The 22513-nt window shown below is 45.9% G+C and overlaps 1 protein-coding gene across 2 annotated transcripts in view; it reads right to left on the reverse strand.

The window, feature by feature from the left end:
- LOC121290178 (GDNF family receptor alpha-2-like) overlaps window positions 1-22513 on the reverse strand; it is a 255039-nt gene that overhangs the window by 12974 nt on the left and 219552 nt on the right. For both annotated transcript variants that reach the window (XM_041210435.1, XM_041210434.1), the window contains 3 exons: window positions 7816-7925; window positions 2254-2388; window positions 719-903 (listed from right to left, as the gene is read on the reverse strand). In XM_041210435.1, coding sequence (XP_041066369.1) covers window positions 719-903; window positions 2254-2388; window positions 7816-7925 — 430 coding nt within the window. The remainder of the gene's footprint in view (window positions 1-718; window positions 904-2253; window positions 2389-7815; window positions 7926-22513) is intronic.

Here is a 22513-nt window from a genome sequence, read left to right on the forward strand (position 1 = left end):
AAGCGCTGACTGACACTGGGGTAGACTATTCACAGCCACTGGCTGTCTTTCAGCTCTTACTATGCGACTCTGCACAGTTGAGCACAGGCAGCCATTCAACCACGGGGGTGGGGGTGGGGTGCACATCAGCGGAATGCAAGCTGACTCCACCATGGCGCAAAACAGTTTCAACAATAACTTTCAAGAGGAAATTGGATTAATACTAAAGGAAGCATTTTTGCAGGGCTATGGGGAAAGAGCAGGAGAGTGGGGAATGGCTCTTTGAAAGAGCCAGTGCTGGGACAATGGATGGAATGTCCTCCTGCATCATTCCACGATTTTATGAACCGTGTTTTCAAATGACTGGGTCAAAATCCTGGAACTCCCTCCCTAACAGCACTGTGGGTGTACCTACACCAAATGGACTGCAGCGGCTCAAGAAGGCAGCTCACCACCACCTTCTCAAGGGGCAATTAAGTGTTGGGCAATAAAGGCTGGCCCAGCCAGCAATGCCCACATCCTATGAAGGAACTGGAAGGGCATTGCAGAACCCAGGGGGCAGGAAATCTGGATGCAGGCTTGATGGAGCCAATGGCGGAATCCAAAATTACTGCCTCCTCTCTCAGGTCTGCATGGACTTGGCCTCTTTGGGTAAATTACTGCCCCTGCCGGTCATGTGCGAGTTAGCGGAGGGTGCCACGCCAAGCTTCTTTCCGCATTTGGGCAGAAGGGGTTGTACCTGCAGGTCAGAACACATGGTGAAAATGTTAGCATCGTCAGCTGTGGTGATTTCCTTAATGTGGTCAGAGGGTTGAGCGCTCTCAATCGTCTTCTCTGTCTTCAGCAGCAGTGTGGCCAGAGTGGGCAAACTGGTTTTCCACATATTCACGTCCGTACCATTCCCAAAAGCTTGCATCGCATTTCCTGCAGCAGCAAGGGGAGAAAAAAAAACGCCTATTAGAAGAGAAAAGTCATTCAAAAGGTTCGCATGTTCAATTTGTCAACTTGGTCCACTTACAGAATGCGGACAGAAGCTTTCCCGAAACACACAGGTTGCCCATTTTCTGATGAAAGACTCTTTTTCGCTCTTGCAACAACAACAACTTGCATTTGCATTGCGCTCTTCACGTGGCCAAAACTGTCATCAATTATTGAAAAAACCCATCTGGTTCACCAATGTCCTTTAGGGAAGGAAATCTGCCCTCCTTACCCAATCTGGCCTACATGTGACTCCAGACCCGCAGCAATGTGGTTGATTCTTAACTGCCCCCTGAAATGGCCGAGCAAGCCACACAGTTCAAGGGCAGTTAGGGATGGGCAACAAGTGCCGGCCTTGCCAGCGACACCCACATCCCATGAAGAAATTCGGGCTCAGTGGGAACTTAAGAGCTTGGTTGCAGTCCGCCATTTGGTCCCTAGACCTCGATCATTGAGAGAGCCACAGGCACAATTTACGTTTTGAATCTGACACCAAAATCCAGCCTAAGCTACCCCATCCCAGTGTGAAAAACGCTACAGTTTATCCTTACACACAAGGAAAGGAAGAACTTGCATTTCTATAGCACCTTTCACCACCTCACCACATCCCAAATCAGTTTCCAATCCTCGAATACTTTTGAAGTGTAGTCACTGTTCTATTATAGGGAAACAGGGCAGCCAATTTGCACACAGTAGCTCCCACAAACAGACAATGTGGTGATGACCAGATCATCTGGTTTTTTTTTTTGCAATGTTGATTGAGGGATGAACATTGGCCAGGAAAATGGGGAGAACTCCCCTAATCCTTTTCAAAACAATGCCTCAGGATCTCTTACCTTCACCCTGAGAGAGCAGGTGGGGTCTCGGTTTAACAGCTCATGCCAAAGATGGCATCTTCAACAGTGCAACGTTACCACTGGCAGCGTCAGCCTCAATTATTATCTCAAGTCTCAGGTGGAGGTAGAGCTTGAATCCATGACATTCCGGCTCGGAGGCAAGCATAATGCCAGCCTTGTCACACTGAGACTCAGTCTTTCATTGTCCAATTCACAGGCCTTTGAACAATGATCAAAGATCACTGTGACACTGACATTAAGGTACAATTATGCTTACAATGATCTTTACTTGCTATTTATGAGTTAGAAGATGAATGCCTCAGGCACTGCCACCAGCTGCTTTCATATTTCATGTAATCCTGGGCCTCAGGGACATGCAGAGGCTGCAGCTGAAAATACATCCTAACAGAAGTACAACAAAGAAGCATGTACTTGAGCCCATGTGCATTGTAATACTCACTGAGGCAGGCATTCACTTTGAAATAGTTCAGGAACTTGTCACATTCTTCTTTCTGGTTTCCACTGCCACTGCAGGTACACCATGGAGCCACCACAATGTCAGTTGCGTCAATGTAGTTTGGGGTCATGTCACTTCCTGCAGGGGACAGGAGGCAGAATGAGCGAGACATGTCACCGAACGGATTTTGGAAGAAATAACTTACAGTTTCTGCAATGCCTTTCGCAACCTCAGGACATCCCCAAAGCGCTTCACAGGCCACGAAGGACTTACTTAAAGTGTAATCGCTGTTGCAATGTAGGAAACGCAGCAGCCAATTTTTTTTTGGCACAGCAAGATCCCACAAACGGCAAAGGGGATAACGACCAGGTCATCCACCAGATTTGTTGGTTGATGGATGGATCAGCCCCAGGATGGTAATAAATGTAACACAATGTCTGGTTAGACTGCTGAGGATTCAGAATAACTAGTTAGAGTTTGCAGTGGATTTTTTTCACCAATTTTGGGTCCCCAAACAGGCAGTAGACCACCGATTTAAGCAGCGAATTCCAGACGCCCACCACCCTTTGAGTGACAAAGTTTTCCTCATGTCCCCTCCAATCCTTCTACCAATCACCTTAAATCTAGGTCCCCTGGTAATCGACGCCTCAGCTAGGGGAAACAGGTCTTTCCTGTCTACCCTATCTCAGGCCATCGTAATTTTCAAGCCCTGGCTACATTCTTGTAGATCTCCTCTGTACTCCCTCCACAGCAATTATGTCCTTCCTGTAATGTGGTGACCAGAACTGTTCACAAAATTCCAGCTGTGGCTTAACCAGCATTTTATACAGTTCGATCGTTACTCCCTGCTTTTGTACTCAATACAAGTCAGTAGATGTACAAGTTATATTCAATTCAAATCAGGATTGTGAAGGAATACTCCCCACTTACCTGGATGAGTACAGCTCCAACAACATTCAAGAAGCTCAACACCACCCAGGACAAAGCAGCCCGGTTGATTGGCACCACATCCACAACCTCAAACATTCACTCCCTCCACTCCCTCCGACACACAGTAGCAGCAGTGTGTACCATCTACAGACCCACAACCCTTACACCAGAGAGCAATGGAGGCTGGGTCATTGAAAATGTTCAGGACTGAGACAATTTTTTGATCTACAAGGGAGTCAATGGTCATGGGGCACAGGCAGGAAAGTGGAGTTAAGGCCACAATCAGATCAGCATGGTCTTATAGGAAGATCAGGCATGAGGGGCCAAATGGCCTACTCCTGCTCCTAATTGTTATGTTCTTCCAGCTGGAAGGACAAGGGCAGAAGATGCTCGGGAACAACAGCAGCACGGCTTTTCCTCCAAGACACTCACCTTCCTGACTTGGAAACATATCGGCCGTTCCTTCACTGTCACTGGGTCACAATCCTGGAACTCCCTCCCTAACAGCACTGTGGGTGTACCTACACCACATGGACTGCAGCGGTTCAAGAAGGCAGCTCACCACCACCTTCTCATGGGGCATTCGTAAGGATGAGCAACAAATGCTGACCTCGCCAATGACGCCCACATTCAAGGGATGAAATGAAGAAAGCACCTTTTTCACATACAGGGTATAGCTCAGGGCTTCAATGTGACGGGGCAGGATTGACAGCTGGGATATCACTGTTATACTCCTGCCCAGTCCGTCAGCAGGTCACGTCAGGAAATGGAACTCGGGGCGTCACGGGTTCTGACACTTCTCTCCATGTAATATCTCAACAAGACACCAATCGCTGACACAATTTAAGTAAAAGGTCAGCGCTAACCGAGGGAACGCATTGAAGGATCATTTTATGAAGAGGAATTTCACTCTGTTTGCCATATTCCCCGAATTAAACATAAGGCAGGAAAGCTTCAAAGGAGCAATTTCTCACTCAAGCCATTTATTTTGACACTGCTTCCCTGGATGAAATTGATGCTTTCATCTGTGTCCCTCCAATGCACTCGGTGCACACTCAGCCAGGCAGAAATAGCAGTGCCTTTGAAGTCTCCTGCTCTGCTGATTATTTGCCTGAATTTTTAAAAATAATTCCGTTTAAAGCCCCTTTTGCTGAACAAGGCTTTTCACGTGTCCTTTACTCACTGAGCTGATTAAAGGACAAATGACAACCTGAAGGAAAGTGCAGTCAGTTCAAGCCGGGATCTACACAGGACTTAGGGTGACCAACACAAAGCCAACTTTGAACACTTTCTTTCAAAAAGCCTGCACCAGTTTCCACTTTTGGTGCCTTTTAGTATCAAACTGAGAAGCGAGTCTTTTTTTTTTGAGGCCTGAGAAGACCCAAACTTGCCTGCCATTGGTCAAGTGCTAGCAGGCCCTGAGGCAATGGGCAAGCAGAGGCCCAGATCCACCTCACCTCCGTTAGCCTCGGGAGCCCTGTCGCTGGGAAACGGAGGTGACAGGGAGACCAGGTTGGGGTAGGGCCGGGAGAGACAAATCCCGTGGTTTTTCCCTGGTTCATGCTTCATCAGACCCAGCGGGAGTCTCCACGCGGAGCACAGGGGCACATTCAGCCCCTTGTGGTCGAATAGCTGCCATACAGGCTAGGGGAGAGGCAGTGGTGGGCTCCGCACATCTATGGGGTTTTATGGCGTCAGAGACAAGTTCAGAGGAATGGCAAGGATTTTCACATGACAGTGTCTGTCTCGACACTGTGGCTCAGCTGGGAACACTCCCACTTCTGAGACTCAAGGTTCAATCTGCAAGTCCCACCTCCAGGGCTTCAGCGCAGAAAACAAGGCTGACACTCCAGTGCAGTGCGGAGGGAGTGCTGCGCCGTCAGAGGTGCTGTCTTTTGGGTGAGACGTTAATCCCAGGCCCCACCTGCCTGCTCGGGTGGAAAAGATCCCATGGCGCTGTTTCAAAGACGGGTGGGGGGGTGGGGAGTGGGTGTGCGGGTGGGGGAGGTGGGGGGGGTGGTGGTGGTGGGAATGGGGGGTGAGGCAGAGGTGGGGGGCACGTGAGTATCCCTAGTGTCCCGGCCAATATTTATAACGCAATCAACATGACAAGAAAAGACTAACAACACAAGAACTGGTCATTATCACATTGCTGTTTGTGGGGGCTTGCTGTGCACAAAATGGTTGCTTTGCTTTCAACATAACAACAGTCTCGATACTTCAAAAGTGCTTCATTGGCTGTAAAGCGTTTTCCGACATCATGAAAAGCGCAAAATAAATGCAAGTCCTTTCTTAACTTTTAAACTGTTTTAACTTGCTTGTCCATCGGTTTTCTCTCCTTTCTCTGATATCCTGCATGAATCACCACCCCTGGCCAAGCGTCCTGGAGCACTGCTCTAGGATTGGCTGATGGAGGGCAACGGTATAAAGAAATGAGCTTGCATTTATCTAGCATCTTTCTCGTCCTCAGGGCACCCCCAAGGCATTTTTCAGACAATAAAGCACAGCAGTCAGTTTACACCCAGCAATTCCCACAAGCAGCAGCGTGACCACGACCAGATAACCTGTTTTGTGGTGTTGAGCGAGGGATAAATTTGACGTAGTCACTGGGGACAACTCCCCTGTTCTTCCCACAGACACCTGCACATCTGCCTGAGAGGGCAGCCAGGGCCTCAGTTTAACATCTCAAGCAAAGACAGCATCCCCATCAGCACAGCACAGCGCAGCACTCCCACACGCCTGCACTGGGGGAGTGTCAGCCTGGGCCAAGGGCTCTGAATGAGGATTTGGACTGGCTGTCTTCCCCTTCAGAGGAAAGGGCGCTAGCTCAGTCCCTTTCGCGTGGGGGAGACGGGACTCTCGTTGGTGCCTCTCCGCAGTGAGATCCACCATGTACAGCAGCTTCAGTCACAACAGCAGAACGTTCACAGTGGCTGGTGTACACAATGGGAAGCATCCTTGGTGTAATCAGCAGATGAATCATATTAGAGCTTGGAATACATTGATATATTTTAAACAGATTAACCACAGACTAAAATATCAAGCAGAAACCTCTCAGTAGCAAATGGAACCAAAATCTTCTGTTTTAAAAATAGATTAATGGAAACTAACCAGTTTCTCTGCAGCAGATCATTATGAATTTATAATAATAGTGAAATTAATATTTGCATTTTTTAATAATTTTTTTCATGTGATCTCAGCATTACTGGCTAGGCCAGCATTTATTGCCCATTCCTAATTGCCCTTGAGAAGGTGGTGGTGAGCTGCCTTCTTGAACTGCTGCAGACCATGTGGTGTAGGTACGCCCACAGTGCTGTTAGGGAGGGAGTTCCAGGATTTTGTCCCAGCGACAGTGAAGGAACAGCGATGTATTCCAAGTCAGGATGGTGAGTGGCTTGGAGGGGAACTTCCAGGTGGTGGTGTCCCCTTCTATCTGCTGCCCTTGTCCTTCTGGGTGGTAGAGCTTACGGGTTTAGAAGGTGCTGTCGAAGAAGCCTTGGTGAGTTCACCTTGTAGATGGTACACACACCGCTGCCACTGTGCGTCGGTGGTGGAGGGAGTGAATGTTTAAGGTGGTGGATGGGGTGCCAATCAAGTGACTGCTTTGTCCTGGATGGTGTTGAGCTTCTTGAGTGTTGTGGGAGCTGCACCTACCCAGCCAAGTGGCGAGTATTCCATCACACTCCTGACTTGGGCGTTGTAGATGGTGGACAGGCTGTGGGGAGTCAGGAGGTAAGTTACTCACTGCAGGATTCCTAGCCCCTGACCTGCGCTTGTTGCTGCAGTATTTATATGGCTAGTCCAGTTCCGTTTCTGGTCCAAAATTATGTGTGTGTGCATGTCATGGCCTCAGCAAATGACAGAAGTTTCACAGCCACACCAAACAGGAAACCACATACAAAATCAGCAGCCATGTTATTCAAAGCAAGAGCCTACAAGCAACAAATGAGCTGAATGACCACATTAATTCAGGGTGAGGGATGGATTTTGGCAAGACACTTGGAAAACTCCCCTGCTCTTTTTCAAATCATGTTCATGGGATCTTTTGCATTACGAGCAGCATTCCTTCAGTACTGCAGTGAGGCATCAGCCTTGACTTTGTGCTCAAGTCTCTCTAGGAATTGACCAGGAGTTTTCAAGAATCAATGATCAGTCTCCTTGACACTGTTGCAAGCAAAAGTCAGGAGCAAGATCAGTGAGGCACGAAAGAACATTGTTTTCATTTTCCTTTCCTTATGAATTATAAGAATCTTATAGATGGTGGGGGAGTTGTTGGGGGTGCTGTGTAAAGGCTGGTTGACTGACAGTCTAGAATTGGAAAATCGGTTAACGAAGAGCCCGTTTGTTTTACAACTGGCTGAGGGAAGGCGGGTGCTGGCAAGCATGGGCATGTCGGACAACCAATGGTAGAATGTGGGATCAGGGCAGCTGGAGGTGGCAAGTCGAAACCTCCAGGAATACGTTGAGTTGGAGATGGCAACCCGAAGCCTCTTGGAGTCTCTCTGTGCGCCCTCAGATGGAGGAAGGAACATATTCCAAATGAGAATTAAGTCAAATCAAGCTTTACACCGGACTCAGAGAATTAAAAAATATCCATGCCCACCCTCCAGTAGACTGGTAGGAATCATCACTCACCAATGAGTCCCGAGTACGAGAGCAAACAAGCCGCGTAGTTCTCACGGAAACAGCCACTCAGTGATTGTGCGGAGGGTTGGCAGTTAGACAGGAAATCTGCCAATCGTGACCTGTGGATTGAAACAAAGAAGGAGTTAGTAGGTTTACTGAGCGGGAGCCATGGGGAAGGGCTGGTTGACATTCATGCCTCGCCATTTCAATCACTGAGGAAACTGAGAGGGCGGCGGGAGGAATGTGCGAGGTGTTGGGAAGTTGACGGTGCCACTTGACGCGGGATTGGCAATCTGTGGCAATGCCACTTTCGAGGTCGTGGGGAATGGAAGAGCAGGAATCTATAGCAGGGCAGCGAAGAACTGGAGCAGGCCAGCCTCAAACTTGCAAAGAGTTTGATTTTCCAGATGACATGATGGATTGCTAATTCTGTCAGCAATATCGGTCTTACCAGAAGTGGTGACATAATTCCTTAATTCATGGGAGGATGGACTAGGTCATATTTTCAGGGCACACTGAGAGTGTGAGAGGCACAATATGAATGTAAAGTCCGTCTCTTACTGACCATAGAATCTCTTTCAGTGTTGCTGGGTTGAGAGATTAATATTGGCAAGGACACCGGGGAACGCTCCTGATCTATTTCTATATAGTCCTGCGGGATCTTTTGTCTATTTTAGAGGGCAAATGGGGCCTTGAAGTAACATTTCATCCAAAAGAATAGCAGAGATACAAAGAGAAAGGGAGAAAGACAAAAAGACACACACATGAATGTATAATAATATCTTGTGACCTTAATGAGATACTTGTGTTTTTTGTACCTGCAATGCTTCAAACTGACCTACTGTTGGCTGACCAAACACACAAGAAGCCAAAGCCTGATATGAAGAGGTGAGTTGTTTGACTTTATAAAACCCTGGTTAGGCCCCAACTAGAGTATTGCATACAGTTCTGGTCACCAGACTTGAGGAAGGATGCGAAGGTCCTTGACAGGATGCAGAGGAGATTTACCTGAATGGTTCCAGGTATATGAATGGTTTTAGTTCTGAGGTCCAGAGGGATCAAGGTCTTCCAGTGGATGAGTCATAAAAAGTTAGTGTGCAGGTACAGCAAGGAATTAAGAAGGCCAATCGAATGCTATCCTTCATTACAAGAGGAATTGAACGTAAAAGTCTGAAGAAGTGTCATACGGACTCGAAACGTTAACTGTCTTTCTCTCCACAGATGCTGTCAGACCTGGCATCGGTACGCCCCTGTGCGCACTGCTGAAGTTGGCATCTTTCAGATGAGGTCTGACAACAAGGCCCCAATATGCCCTCTTGGGTAGATGGTGAAGATCCCATGGGTCACTGTTTGGAAGAAAAGCAGATGGAGGTATTCCTGGTGTCTTGCCAATGATGATTCCTTCAACCGCCATCACTAAAAAGCAGGTTATCTGGTCATTATCTCATTGCTGTTTGTGGGATCTTACCGTGCAAAAATTGACTGTTGTATTTCCTGCACAACTACAGTGACTACAATTCAAAGGTACTTCATTGACCGTAGCATGCATTGGGATGTCCTGAGGTCATGAAAGGTGCTCTCGAAATGCAAGTCTCTCTTTGTTTCTACCAGACCTGAGCCAGGAATGGGGGCTTCTTGTATCCTCATGCACTCTGAATGATCTCTTTTAGCCAATCTGAACAATAGATTGGCGTGGTTGGAATGGATTCAGATCAGAGGGCGTTACAATGCCAACATATTCAAGTTGAATTTAATAGAACTGATGATCCTGAAAGCTGCCAGTACGTTGTAAGAGGCCAACTGGCTCACCGATGTTCTTGACGGAGAGTTAGCTGCCACACCTCCTGACTGTAGCCTACATGTGACTCTAATCCTGCAATATGAGGGATGGGCAACAAATGCTGGCCTTGTCACACCCCACTCATGAGGTCCATTTGCAACATCCTCTGAAAAAGGAGATCCTCCCCGGCCACTCCCTGCCCCAATACCCCAATACCCCAATATCACTGCTCCCGCCCCCTGCACCATCATTTCAAGGCAAAAAACGTGAGCAGCTAAGCACTGCTCACATCCTGAGACCAAATTCTGTACCGAAAGGCTTTTACTGCAGTCTTCATATAGCCTGTGGATTTCCCTGGAACAGCTTGTGGATAAACCAGTTCTTCGTTCTGAGTCTTACCTGATTATTTATCTCACTGAGTATTTTCACCATGTTAGGAAAAGTGCATCAACATTGGTGTTCAAAAGAAGGGGTATTTTTTAGATCAGCTAAAGGCAGCATGAATAATATTCAAAAAGCATCCCTGACCAAGATAATCTGGGAGAGAAATTTATAGATCCTTACAGTCCAGGAAGAGGACAGAATGGCTCTTTGATGGAACTGAAGAAAATGTCACACATCAAAAATAAACTTTGATGTCGCTTTGCATTTTTTTTTTATTTTTCTGTGGCAGATTTATTTGGAATTTAAATATATAGCGCAGAGTGTGCAAGCTATCACTGGGATATCAAAGTGCAGAGCTTGATTAAAAAAAAAACACAGCCTTGAACTGTCTAATAGGTGGCAGCTGAAATACCTTCAAGAAGTCGTCAATTGCCACCTCTTCTTTCATCCCTCATTGTGAGCATCAAATGGCCGACTGCAAACAGCGCAGTTGTTTGGTTCCGAATGTCTGCCTTCAACTGCTGCCATCATCTCTACAGACTGGGTAAGAATGCACTAATTTGCACAGTCCAGGCCTCCGGTGGCTCATGGTGGTGTTCACAGTTTTCTGACATTTGCCAGTTTCATGCCTTAATTCCACTTTATTACTTCAATAAAGCTTCTCTCTGGAAGCGAATTTCAAAGACAAATAGCCCTTTGAGAGCAGAAATTCCTCCTGCTCCCTCATTCTAGATCCCCCCTCAAGGGGAAACATCCTCCCAGGATCTAACCCTGTCAGCCCCTCAGTGCCTTATGTGTTTTAATCAAATCGCCTTCAAGCAGACTCAAAGGGCCAAATGGCCTACTCTTGCTCCCATGTCCCAATCACCTCTCATTGTTCTAAACTCCAGTGAGTATTGACCCAACCTGTTCAACCTTTTCCTCATAGCACAACTTTCACCCTAGGAATCAGTCTAACGAACCTTCTCTGAACTGCATCCAATGCAAGTATATCCCTCCTTAAGTTAAGGAGAGCAGAACTGTACACAGTACTCCAGATGTGGTCTCACCAACACCCTGTGCATTGTAGCAAGACTTTTATACTCCATCCCCCTTGCAATAAAGGGTCAACAGGCAAACTAAATGATGTGAATTTGAAGAGTAAATCGCCTGTAGATGAGAGGTTTGTGTAAATAACAATAAGTAGCCTCCATCATACAACTTGCAATTTATCACAAGTCAGCAGAAATGAGACATCAGTGGAGAGGATGAATATGTGTACAAATTGAATATGAATGTGCAGATAGGATTAGCAGACAATCATCTGCTTCCTTTAATGACTTTTTCATTTTATGGCCATTGAAAGTAATTTTCCCAATTATATTCTGGCATTGCGTTAGTCTCTGAGTTATTCTAATTTGAAGAATATCATTCGACTGAAGCTGAGAGAACAGTATGGAACAGAATTCATAAATTCTTTGATGCCAGCGCTTTCATCTTTGTATCCAAATTGGGTTTACACAAGAAGATCAGCTCACAGTGAAACAGAACAGCAGGATTTCATGGGATTTATCATCACTTTCATTAAGCGCCCTTTCATCGGGAGATCATTTCACCAAGATAAAATTGTGTAAATGAGAGTAGATTACTGACCCGCATTGTAATAGTGTTTTCATAACATTTCAAATCGAAAACACAAGCTGAGCATTGTCATCGCTTGACAATTCACTTTGTCTTCGCTCTGACTTCCTCAGCTTTGATGACAGGGTAACAGCGCCCATCACCCACACTCAGCAACAGAAGAAGAGTTGCAGGCGATAGAGTTATGACGGGTTGGGGGGGAGGGTACGGTGTGGAGCGGGCAGGGTGGGTGTGCAACATGAGGTGGGCACTGCAGCTCTCAGACTGATGCCTCTGAAACTCATTTGAACGTGTTCAAATTGGAACTCATTCAGTAATATTATTACATTATTTTGAACATGGAGATTCTAACGGTTCATATGTTCTTTGTGTCATTTAATTCAGATCCCTTTTTGTGATTTTTGAGGCATTTGGTGACACCTTCTGTTGTGTTATTATAATGATATTATACCTTGGGCTTATTTATTGTACAAGACGCAAGGCACCAATCGCTCATAAGGGATTGGGTAAACACATTGTAGGCTCATGTATAAAGACTAAGCACATCAGAACAGTTATACATCAGTCTAAAGCTTGAAAACATCAGAGTTGTGCGAATGCATTCTGCTCAAAGCAAAAGTGAAACTAAGACTTGATCACATGACACATTTCCCTTCTAATGATGTCATGCTGATATCCCTTAAAGGCATATTCCAGCACTTTTTTCTTCTTAAAGATTATTTCTCCCCTTTCAAAGAAGTATAACGTTTACAATACACATTCATGTTTTGTTACCATTGCATAAGTGCATAGAACAGATGAATCAATGAGTCTCTGAAGCATAAAGGTAATCTGCTGGTATGCCCAGATCTTGTCATGGTAACCTTGTCTGGATGTTCCTTTAAGTGCTCACGGTGATCTCTGGGATTGTCATTCTTTATGCTGTCCCTGACTGCATTTGAGATCTTGTCCGCGACACAATAGGACTGTATGGTTAGGAGTTGGGATGGATCTGATTTGTCCTCAGTTACGCCTCACTATTGTGCCTTTGTGTGAAATGACTTCATCGGACCTTGGTTCCAAACAAACCCTTGTTACCTCGGCTGGCTGCCATGTACCTGCTGTGGGATCCTGGATGTGAACTTGTTATCCCAACTGTAAACTTGACAATTCTGTAGCTGCATTTTTATTGTGCCCATTGGTCATCTCCTCTTGTAGTTTTAAAAGTTTCTCTCTCGTTCCTGAGAGAGTAGAACGGGTAAAAGTGGGTAAATTGGTACCGCCAAACATGTGCTCTGCCGATGATGGAATAGTTGCACTTAAAGGTGTCGTTCTCATATGCAATGTGTAGATCTTGCCTGGTCTGTCTATATTTGAGAATTAAGGATTTCACCTTGTGGATCATTTGTTCAGCTAGGCCATTAGATCTAGGGTAATGAGGAAAAGAAGTAGTTGATCAATATTCCACTTCTATCACACATCCTGAAATGGCTTACCAATAAATTGTGGACCATTATCCGTAATGATCTCTCTCGGCACGCCAAATAAACTGAAAATAGCACTTAGAGTCTGCATGATGTATTGTGCAATTGTCGAATAATGGGTTACTTGGTAAAGTAGTTGACCATGACGATGAAGTCAGTGCCATGGACATGAAAGAGGTTGGATGTGATTTTGGACCAAGGATGGGTAGGAACTTCATGTGGCATCACTGGTGCTTTGAGCTAATTTGGCTTATGCTCTTCACATGTCTTGCACTTCCTGACGACGACTTCAAAGTCATTCTTCACATCTGGCCAGTAGACTGTCTCTCTTGAGAGACTTCTCATCTGATCTATGCCTATATGTGTGTGATGGAGTTGTTGAAGGATATCAGGTCGCAAAGATTCCTGCCTGCCTTTAAAAATGATTCCTCGGAGATGCCTGACTCGTCTCGATAAGGCCAAAATGGTCTCATGTGTTCATGGGCATGCTGAATTGAACCAGACCATCCTTCAATGATGGTTTTCCACAGTTTTTGTAGTATAGAATCTTTCACCATTTTTTGTTGTAGCTGCTGGTGTTTACATTGTGAAAAATGTACCAGATCAATTTGGAGAACATCTTCGAGATCCGTGTCAATCAAGTCAACTTGCAGATGCAGGGAATATCATCTGTTTTCACTGGGTTCAGTAATCTGCTAAGTGTGTCTGATGTGATCATCAAGCTAAAAGCAAAATACTGCGGATGCTGGAAATCTGAAACAATAACAGGAAATACTGGAAAAACTCAGCAGGCCTGACAGCATCTGTGGAGAGAGAAATAGAGTTAATGTTTCGAGTCCATATGACTCTTAAGTCATTTGGACTCGAAACGTTAATCCTGCTTTCTATCCACAGATGCTGTTAGACCTGCTGAGTTTTACCAGCATTTCCTGTGATCATCAAACGATCTGGCTCATACCTCTTCTCAGAGTTGTAACCTTGAATCTGTACCAAGGGCTGTTGCAATCTTGGTGATGCAGTTGTCAATGTTTTTCACCAAATTGTCTCCAGTGATCTGTGGTCGGTATCTACCACAAACCTTTTGCCAGAGAGATAGGTATGAAAACAATGATTCCAAACACTAAAGCTAATGTTTGCTGCTCGATGTTAGACCAGTTGGATTGTGTTATGCACAGTGTTTTGGAAGCAAATGCAGATGGTTTGCCTTTTTGTATTATGCATGCTCCCAGACTTTCCTGTGAGGCATTTATCGCCATGGTAGTTGTCTCCCTTGGATTGTAACATTGCAACATTAGTGCTTCTGATAATGACTGCTTCAGTGCTTCGAAAATGTTTTGGTGGTCATGGTGCCACAGAAAAGCCTCATCCTTTCTCAACAATTCCCTGAACGCCGATAAAGACTTTGAGTGAAATTGGGAATGTATGGAGACAAGAAATTAAGGAGACCTAGACATCGTTGAAGATGGTCCTTATTTTGTATTTTACTTGAATTGGGACATATGCCAGCACCGGAATAAATAAACCCAAAGAAATTGACCTGTTGCACGTTGATGGCGCTTTTCAGACTGCGGGACACCAATCCTTCCCTACGTACCGCTTGCATCAATAAGTGCAGATTACGGTCATATTCTTGCTTTCTTCTTCCCACAACAGTGATATCATTGATAATCAAGTTGCATTCTGGCATAGTGTGTGTAATGTGATCCACGTGGGCTTGAAAGGGATCCTCGCTAATTGATAGCCCAAAAAGAAGTCGTTGAAAACAGTATCATCCGAATGGGGTGTGAAATATGGTAAGCTCTTAGGACTTCTCTGCGAGATGTACTGACCAGTAACCATGCTTGGCATCAAGCGTCAAGGAGAATTTTGCACATGCAAATACCTTAGATTTAACTTTTCCTATGTGGGTATTTTGAAGGGCGACTTTTCAAAGTTGCATTTAAACATCATGAGCCGAGGCGTACTCTTAATGATTGGTCCTTCTTTTTGACACATGATTGAGCTACACCAATCTCTGTGCTCTTGTAATCTCCTAATGATTCAGTTTCCCCCCATTTTGTCTAGTTTGACCTTCAATTTATCTTGTATGTTGATGCTGCACGCATGTGGTAGATCAAGTGGCAGGTTTGCATTCTCCTGCAAGTGTTACATTTCAACTCATTTCAAACTGACCAGTTTGTCAAAACATTATGGATATTTTGATGTTAGGTCATGAACTGAGGTGATGGGACTGGTTCCTGAGGTTGATCAACCAAGTGATGTCTGACTGATTCCATGGATTTTTACTGGTGCAAGTTCCCGACATGCTAGTAGACCTACAATCGCTGGGCCTTCAGATTCCACAACGTAGAACATATGTGGCACCCAAGAGGATTGATGCTACTTGGATTCCAGGTCTATGGATCCTGCACATGGAATTAGTGAACCACTCTACGCTAAAAGTTTCACTGCAAATGTTTTCGCCATATCCTTCCACATCTGTGGATACATGTCTGTTAGAATTCGCAGAGGTAGTGTGTTGACACTTGCCCCGTGTCAATCTTATCCAATAATGAATAGTTCCCAACTTTCTTAGGACAGATAATTCGACCCATGACTTCAGATGGTGAGAATAGCATCTACTATTTTCACGAGACTGATGGTGTGAAACGTGTTTACTGCTCTTCGTCTCATTGTGCACATTATCCATTTTCTGGTTTGTCAATCATCTCATGTATATATTCTTGACGGGACACCGAATGGTCATTCTTATTGCGTGAAGGTACCCGTTGTGTATGGTCTGTTTGGATCAGTGCACGGCTCTTGTAGCTGCATCAGCCTTTGCTCTAGTGCACTGCGGCTGCCAATGGCCCCTTCTGACATGTGCCTTGCACAATTGATGGAAGGCCGGGCATTTCCTTGGTGCATGCAGAAGGCCACACCTTCCACATGGCTTGCTAGGTTTGGGTGTTCCAATGAGTGCGTCAACAATTGGGGTTGTAACTTAGAACCTATAAGCTTCATCGACCTGCGAGGATCGCTTCGTACTTATGCATCCTTGAGTAGCTCTTCGATGCTATACGTTTTGGGCTTGTCTCGAAGATCTCTCTGGAAGGCCGCCATGGGCAGTGGATGCAATCACCAGCTCAACAATTCTGAACGTTAGCTCTGCCTTTGAAAAATCACAGTACACGCCCTTTTCTCTGCATCTACTGACAAAGCAGGTCTATGGATTCTACAGGCTGTTGTCGAAATGACTTGAACTCTAACTGATGAATACGGAGGTGTAATCTGATTCTGAACCGGCCTTCCGGTGTAGTCCACATCTTTTTGGGGATTATTTAGCTCTTCCTCTGTTAATCCTGATGTGTTCGGCTTGTGCAGACCTTCATTCCTAATTACTCGGCAAATTTTTATGGCTTGCTTGTCTGGTTCAGACACACCTGAATTAAGAAACCATAGCTCTCTACTCTGTTTAAAGATTTTGAATTTGGATACTAGGTCAGCTACATCCCAGGACATTCTGACAATATCCCTTTGACCTTGCTTCTTCAGTGGTACGTGGGATGACTGTTGCTGTGGCCGCTTTCACCTACTTTTCCCAATCTCCGTCCACGAAGATGGGTTGTGGCAGGAATGCGTCACAGAGTGATAGAGTCTTTGTTTTTTTATTCATTTTATTGTCCAGCAGCTCCCAAAGCCGATTGTTATAATTGCAATTTTCTCTGGCATAATTTTTATGATGGTTTCTTTGTTTTTGTTTTCTCAGACTCTCCCTCACTCGCTGTCAATCTGACCCACACCCTGGTCACTCACCTTTCCCAACTGAGCTGACCCGGTGCTGGTCCTCTCGATGCTCTGTCTCACTCATGGGACTGGCAGGCTATGTGCTGCAATCTCACCACAAGGGATCCATCTGCTAACCAGCTCTTTTCTTCACAGGCGCCATGCTGCATTTTCAACACTGTGCAGTGCTGCAACCTCGCTGCAGTCTGACCAAAATGTCAAAGGTCGTCTCAGGCCACGTTGCAAGATCTAAGGCTGTCCATCACGTCGTACCTGTACTTAATCTGGCTGCCGCCTGTCTTACCACTGCTGATCCCCATGTCGCCTTATTATAATGATATAAAACCCTGGGTTTATTTACTGTACATGACACAAGGCACCAATCGCTCATAAGAGGTTTGTTAAATACGTCGTGGGTTCATTTATTAGGACTAGGCACACAGGAACAGTTATACATAGGAATAAAGCTAGAAGACATAAGAGGTGTATGTGTGTGTGTGCACTGCTCAAAGCAAAAGTGAAACTAAGACTGGATCATATGGTACATTTGCCTTCGAGTGATGTGATGCTGATATCCCTTATATGGGCCAGCAGAAGTAATCTCAACAAGGGTGCGGAAGGAAATATTTGTGTAGATTGTTAAACTATTGCTCTGGCGAAAAACTGACCAAGTTTTTGGAAACCACCGCAATTTCATGTCTGAATTGTAAAAGTGAATTTGTGGTTTGTTTTTGTTCTTTTGCCCGTTTCTGTTTGTAACTGAAGAGGTGCTGAAACTTGCTGCAAGTTACTCGGAACTAGCCTGTTCCCTGTCTCCTGTACAATGTAGGAATCACTACGTTCACTTTAAATTCACCATGTGTTGGTTAGTTGTACTTTCACCGATGAGTTGTGGCCAGAAAGGCACAAGACAAATGACCAAGGTCTGAAATTATAGCAGAGTAGGATACCCGGATGAGTGCAGCTCCAACAACACTCAAGGGGCTTGACACTATCCAGGACAAAGCAGCCCCGCTTGATTGGCACCCACCCACCACCTTCAACGTTCACTCCCTGCACCACCGACGCACAGTGGCAGCAGCGTGCACCATCTACAAGATGCACTGCAGCAACTCACTAAGGCTCCTTTGGCAGCACCAGTCTGCCTAGGGCCTGAGCAGTAGATGCATAGGAACACCACGACCTGCAAGTTCCCCTCAGCCACACAGCATCCTGCCTTGGAAAGATATCACTGTTCCTTCACTGTCGCTGGGTCAAAATCCTGGAACTCCCTCCCTAACAGCACTGTGGGTGTACCTACACCACATGGACTGCAGCGGCTCAAGGAGGACACTCACCACCACCTTCTCTGGGCAGTTAGGGATGGGGCAATGAATACTGGCCCAGCCAGTGACATTCACATTCAGAAAAATGAGACCAAAAGGCTGAGTCTCATTGTTGGAGGTCTGGCTTTGGAGGAATGGTTACCAAAACGAGGGACCCTCATCTTTGTCAGGTTGGAAAGGGATATATGGTAGGAAGTGAAAGAGTAGCGGTTAATCCAGGGTATTATTTTTAGGTGATTTACAAGTGTAGAACAAGGGACCTCAGTATAAAGTGATGTTGTGAAGCATTCCAGATCACTGGGCTCCACATCAGGTACTGAAGGCAAGGACGCTGCAGTCCATGTGCTGGCGGGAGCATCTTCAGCACACAGACTGCCTTGGTTCAAGAACATATCTCACCACCACCTTATCAAGGGTCAGCTAGGGATGCTAGAATAAATTCCAGCCTCGCCAGTGATGCTCACATCCTGAGAACAAATACTGAAAAGTTCCAATGTCATTCAAGAGGCAATCAGACATTATGATGTCAGGGGCCATGGGTTTCTAAGGAAAGGATTACCTAGTTGGCTTCCTTCATCTATGTCGACCTCTGTTGGTCTGAGCTGTCGCACAGCATGGTTTGAGACCGAGTTAATGCTGATGATATGGTCAAGATCGCTGGGTTGGAAAGATCTGAGACCGTAAAAAGTGCATTAGTGGCCCCACTGATGTCAAAGAGTTCCTGCATGAGCAAGTGCATACTGACTGGTGTCAATCAGCTCCTCACAACACTGGGCTCATTTTAATTCACAACTTCATGTCGGAATGAGAGCAACTGGAGATGGTTCAGTTTGACCCAGGTAGTTGCAGTGAGCACAGGATGGGTTGGAGAACTCAGATTGAAGGATTTCCCAGCACTCCAAGATCCCGAGTTCCACATTTCAAATTCTGTCTAGACAAGAACCTTGGTCCCAGCAATCACAGTCTGGATGATGGCTCCATTAGGAACTATCATAGTTCCGTAGGATCCATGGGAGCAGCCCCTGCCATTGATCCTCCCTTCCAATTTCTTTTGTACCCATGGTCGTTGCGTTGTCAGTCCCTCAAAACCAAGGTGACGCCTGCCAGGCTTCAGGATTTGTGTGTCATCAGGTGGCTCAGCAGGCCAATCCTGGAGCCACAGGCCTTTGGGCAGAGAGGTCAAGAGTTCCCTTGGAAGACAGCAGTGGGTGGGATGGGGTGCGGGGTCAGAGGTGGGGTGTTTGTCGAGTTTCTGCTCTCTCTCTCTCTCTCTTCTTACACTTTTGTCACTTCCCCGCAGCAACCTTTATACGGTCAGTTTCCCACTGTGTTGTGACTTTTTGGATGAGGCGCCAACTCAAGTAATGTTTTACATTAAGTGCCTCCCATATATCAAAGTCAATGTGTTTCCTTTTCAATGAGGCCTTCGTCATGTGTGTTCACCAAGGTGAAGAACATTCATTCTGAAGACTTTCCATCCCAGGCAACCAACGTTGGCATCAAGCACTCCCAAGTCCAAGTACAGCTCAGCACAATGCAGAGCAAAGCACACTCTGCTTAAGCCCAGCCATGCTCTTCAGCCCCAACCTGAGAAAAACATGCCTCACTGCCTTCACATTTCCCACATCTGCCATCCTTACACCTGTCTGACCGAGAATGGATAATGGTGATCATTTCATGCTGCAAGTACTTGTCTGCAATCAACTGGTTTGACAGGGTCTGAACCTTTGTAGTTTGTAAAGAGAGATTACTTTTACCCCAACAAGCTTAACTTGATCCCTGGAAGGAAAGTTCACTGACCTTTCCTGAGGTTTTGAATGATACAGACCCTCAACTACAGCAGATCAAAGATCTTGCAACCCTGTGTAGGGGACAAGGTGTATCTTTGCAAGTTTAGAATATGGTTCCTTCCCTAGAGGAAGCCCTTCTGAGCTTTGCAAACTTCCAGCTGTGAGAAGGATGAGACTTGATGTCTTCTCCCTCCAGTCTGTCCCCCTCTAATGTCCTCATTACTTGTGGTTTCAACAGGAACAAATAAAATCTGGACAAGAGGATGTTGGTCTATGGAGAGGCTTGGAGTGTAACATTCAGCTTTGGTTGAAGCACATGACAAGTGGTAGGGACTAGGTAGACCATTGTGCACTCATTTTAAGGTGGAGTGTACAAGGTAAGACAATTCTTTACTGCCAAACCTCTCGCCCTTGGTATTTTTGAACGTGGGGGGGGGGGCGCTGCTCCTAGTGTTCACCAACCAATTAGTAAAGGTACATTCGATACCTGGGCCAGTATACTGCACTGTCACCTGTACTTAACAGGCTGCGTTTAGAAACCTTCCTAACTCACATTTCATCCAGGTTCCTGCAAACTCCCATATGCTTGTTGACCTACATTGGCTGCTGGTCCAGCAACACCTCAATTTAATTTCTAATCCTTCCTATCAAATCCCTGCTTGGCTTTGCACCCCAGCCAAACACCACCATCCCCGCCACCACCCCCCCCCCCAACCCACCACCACATCCCTTCCTATATCTGCAACCTCCTGCAGCCCCACAGCCCTCCAATATCTTTGCAATCTTCCACTTATGGAGTTGTGCGTATCCCTGGTTTCCATCTCTCCACCATTGGCAGTTGTGCCTTCAGCTGCCTGGGCCCTGAGCTCTGGAATTCCCTCCCTAAACCTCTCCTCTGCTCTACCTCTCTCTCCTGCTTGAAATTGCTCCTTTAAACCTAACTCTTTGATCAAAGTTTTGGTTACATGTCCCAATATCTCCTTATGTAACTTGGCGCAAAATTTTGTTTGATAATCACTCTTATGAAGTGCCTTGGGGTGCTTTATATATTAAAGATCCTACATAAAAGTAGGTTGATGTTGTTCAGTGAAGGCTGGAAAAGCTGCATAAGTAGAAGGTTTTAATTACCCAGTTAATGAGGAGGACCCGGATTGAACATCATATCATCTGATCCATGGTACAGCAGCAGGCACTGAGAGAGAGAGATGAACAGTCCTGATCTCACAGCAAATAGCTGTTGATTCACTCCAGCGCTGTCCTTCTAAGGCTAGTGTTTTTATTTCAAGAAGACCATAGAATCGTCCGAGCCTAAAAGAAGAGGGCCCTTTATATGCTTAAATGGGACGTCACTCCCCCTTTCAGAGATTTCAAGGCAGCTTAGTTTCCAGAGAGCCTGTTCTGAATGATTCCCTAACAACTGTGCTGTCCTGCTTGTTGGCAAAGTGTAGCCTATCTGCTGCCTTCTGCAGTGTGAAGTACTGCAATGCAGTCAGGCTGTGTTCATACATCATAAACCTGATCAGTGATTGGCATTATGTAATCTCTGGACCCAAATATGTCAGTTTCCCAATATCTGCTACAATGGTGCATGAGACAATGTCCTTGGGCAAGTGAGACTTTTGGGTTTTGCTCTCCCTCTCACTTCCTTCACCTTGCATAACGACAGGGACTACTTCAAAAGTACTTGATCAGTCGCAAAGCACTTTGGGATGTCCAGAGGTCATAAAAGGCGCTATAAAAATGTTTCCTCTGCTTTTCCCCCTAATTATAAGTACCTCTTGCTAGGATATAGTTCAACTGCACCAGGCATCCACCAGTACCTCCCACAAGTAGGTCAGTCCAACAATTAAACCCTATCCACAAATCTGCATGGCCAGTGAGTGGTTTGCTGGGTAACCTCACTGGGTATGTTGGCTTGGGAGAAGATGCTGCTGATGGGCAGCCTTTCTTGTAACTGGACATGAAGGAGGATCTTGCAAAGGCACTACTTAAAACCAGCTTCGCTGGGCGGGACATGTCCTTCGTATGCCTGACACCAGACTCCCAAAGCAACTGCTCTACTCAGAACTCGGTCACTCAGCAGGAGATTCCCAGTAGGACAGCAGAAACATCTCAGGGATGTTCTCCAAGTATCCCTTAAGAGGTCAAACATACCCACCAGCTCACGGGAGACCCTGGCCTGTGACCAATCAAAAATGGAAAATGCTTACTCGGGCTCATCAAGAGACATTGCCAGGGATGTGCAGAGGTGAAGTCGAGGTATCGGAGGGAGTGCACAAACCTCCAGATAACCGATTTACTCAACCCTTCAAGCAGCATCTGCACCATATGTGGTAGAGTCTGCAGATCGCACATTGGACTTATCAGCCATCTGAGAACACATCGAGCCAGAGTGGAAGCAGATCATCCTCGATACCAAGGGACTGTGTAAGAAGAAGAAGAAGCTGGTTCAGAGTAGACATTTGGGCCGTGCCTGTATCCAGGACCTCAAGGATCTGTTAGCTGTCTCCAGCTGAGCTATATAGAATAACCACTGAATGGGGCATTCATACATGTGGATCCTGCTCATGGATGGAAGCA

The sequence above is a fragment of the Carcharodon carcharias genome, chromosome 17 (assembly GCF_017639515.1).
Source record: "Carcharodon carcharias isolate sCarCar2 chromosome 17, sCarCar2.pri, whole genome shotgun sequence".
NCBI classification, from domain to species: Eukaryota; Metazoa; Chordata; class Chondrichthyes; order Lamniformes; family Lamnidae; genus Carcharodon; species Carcharodon carcharias.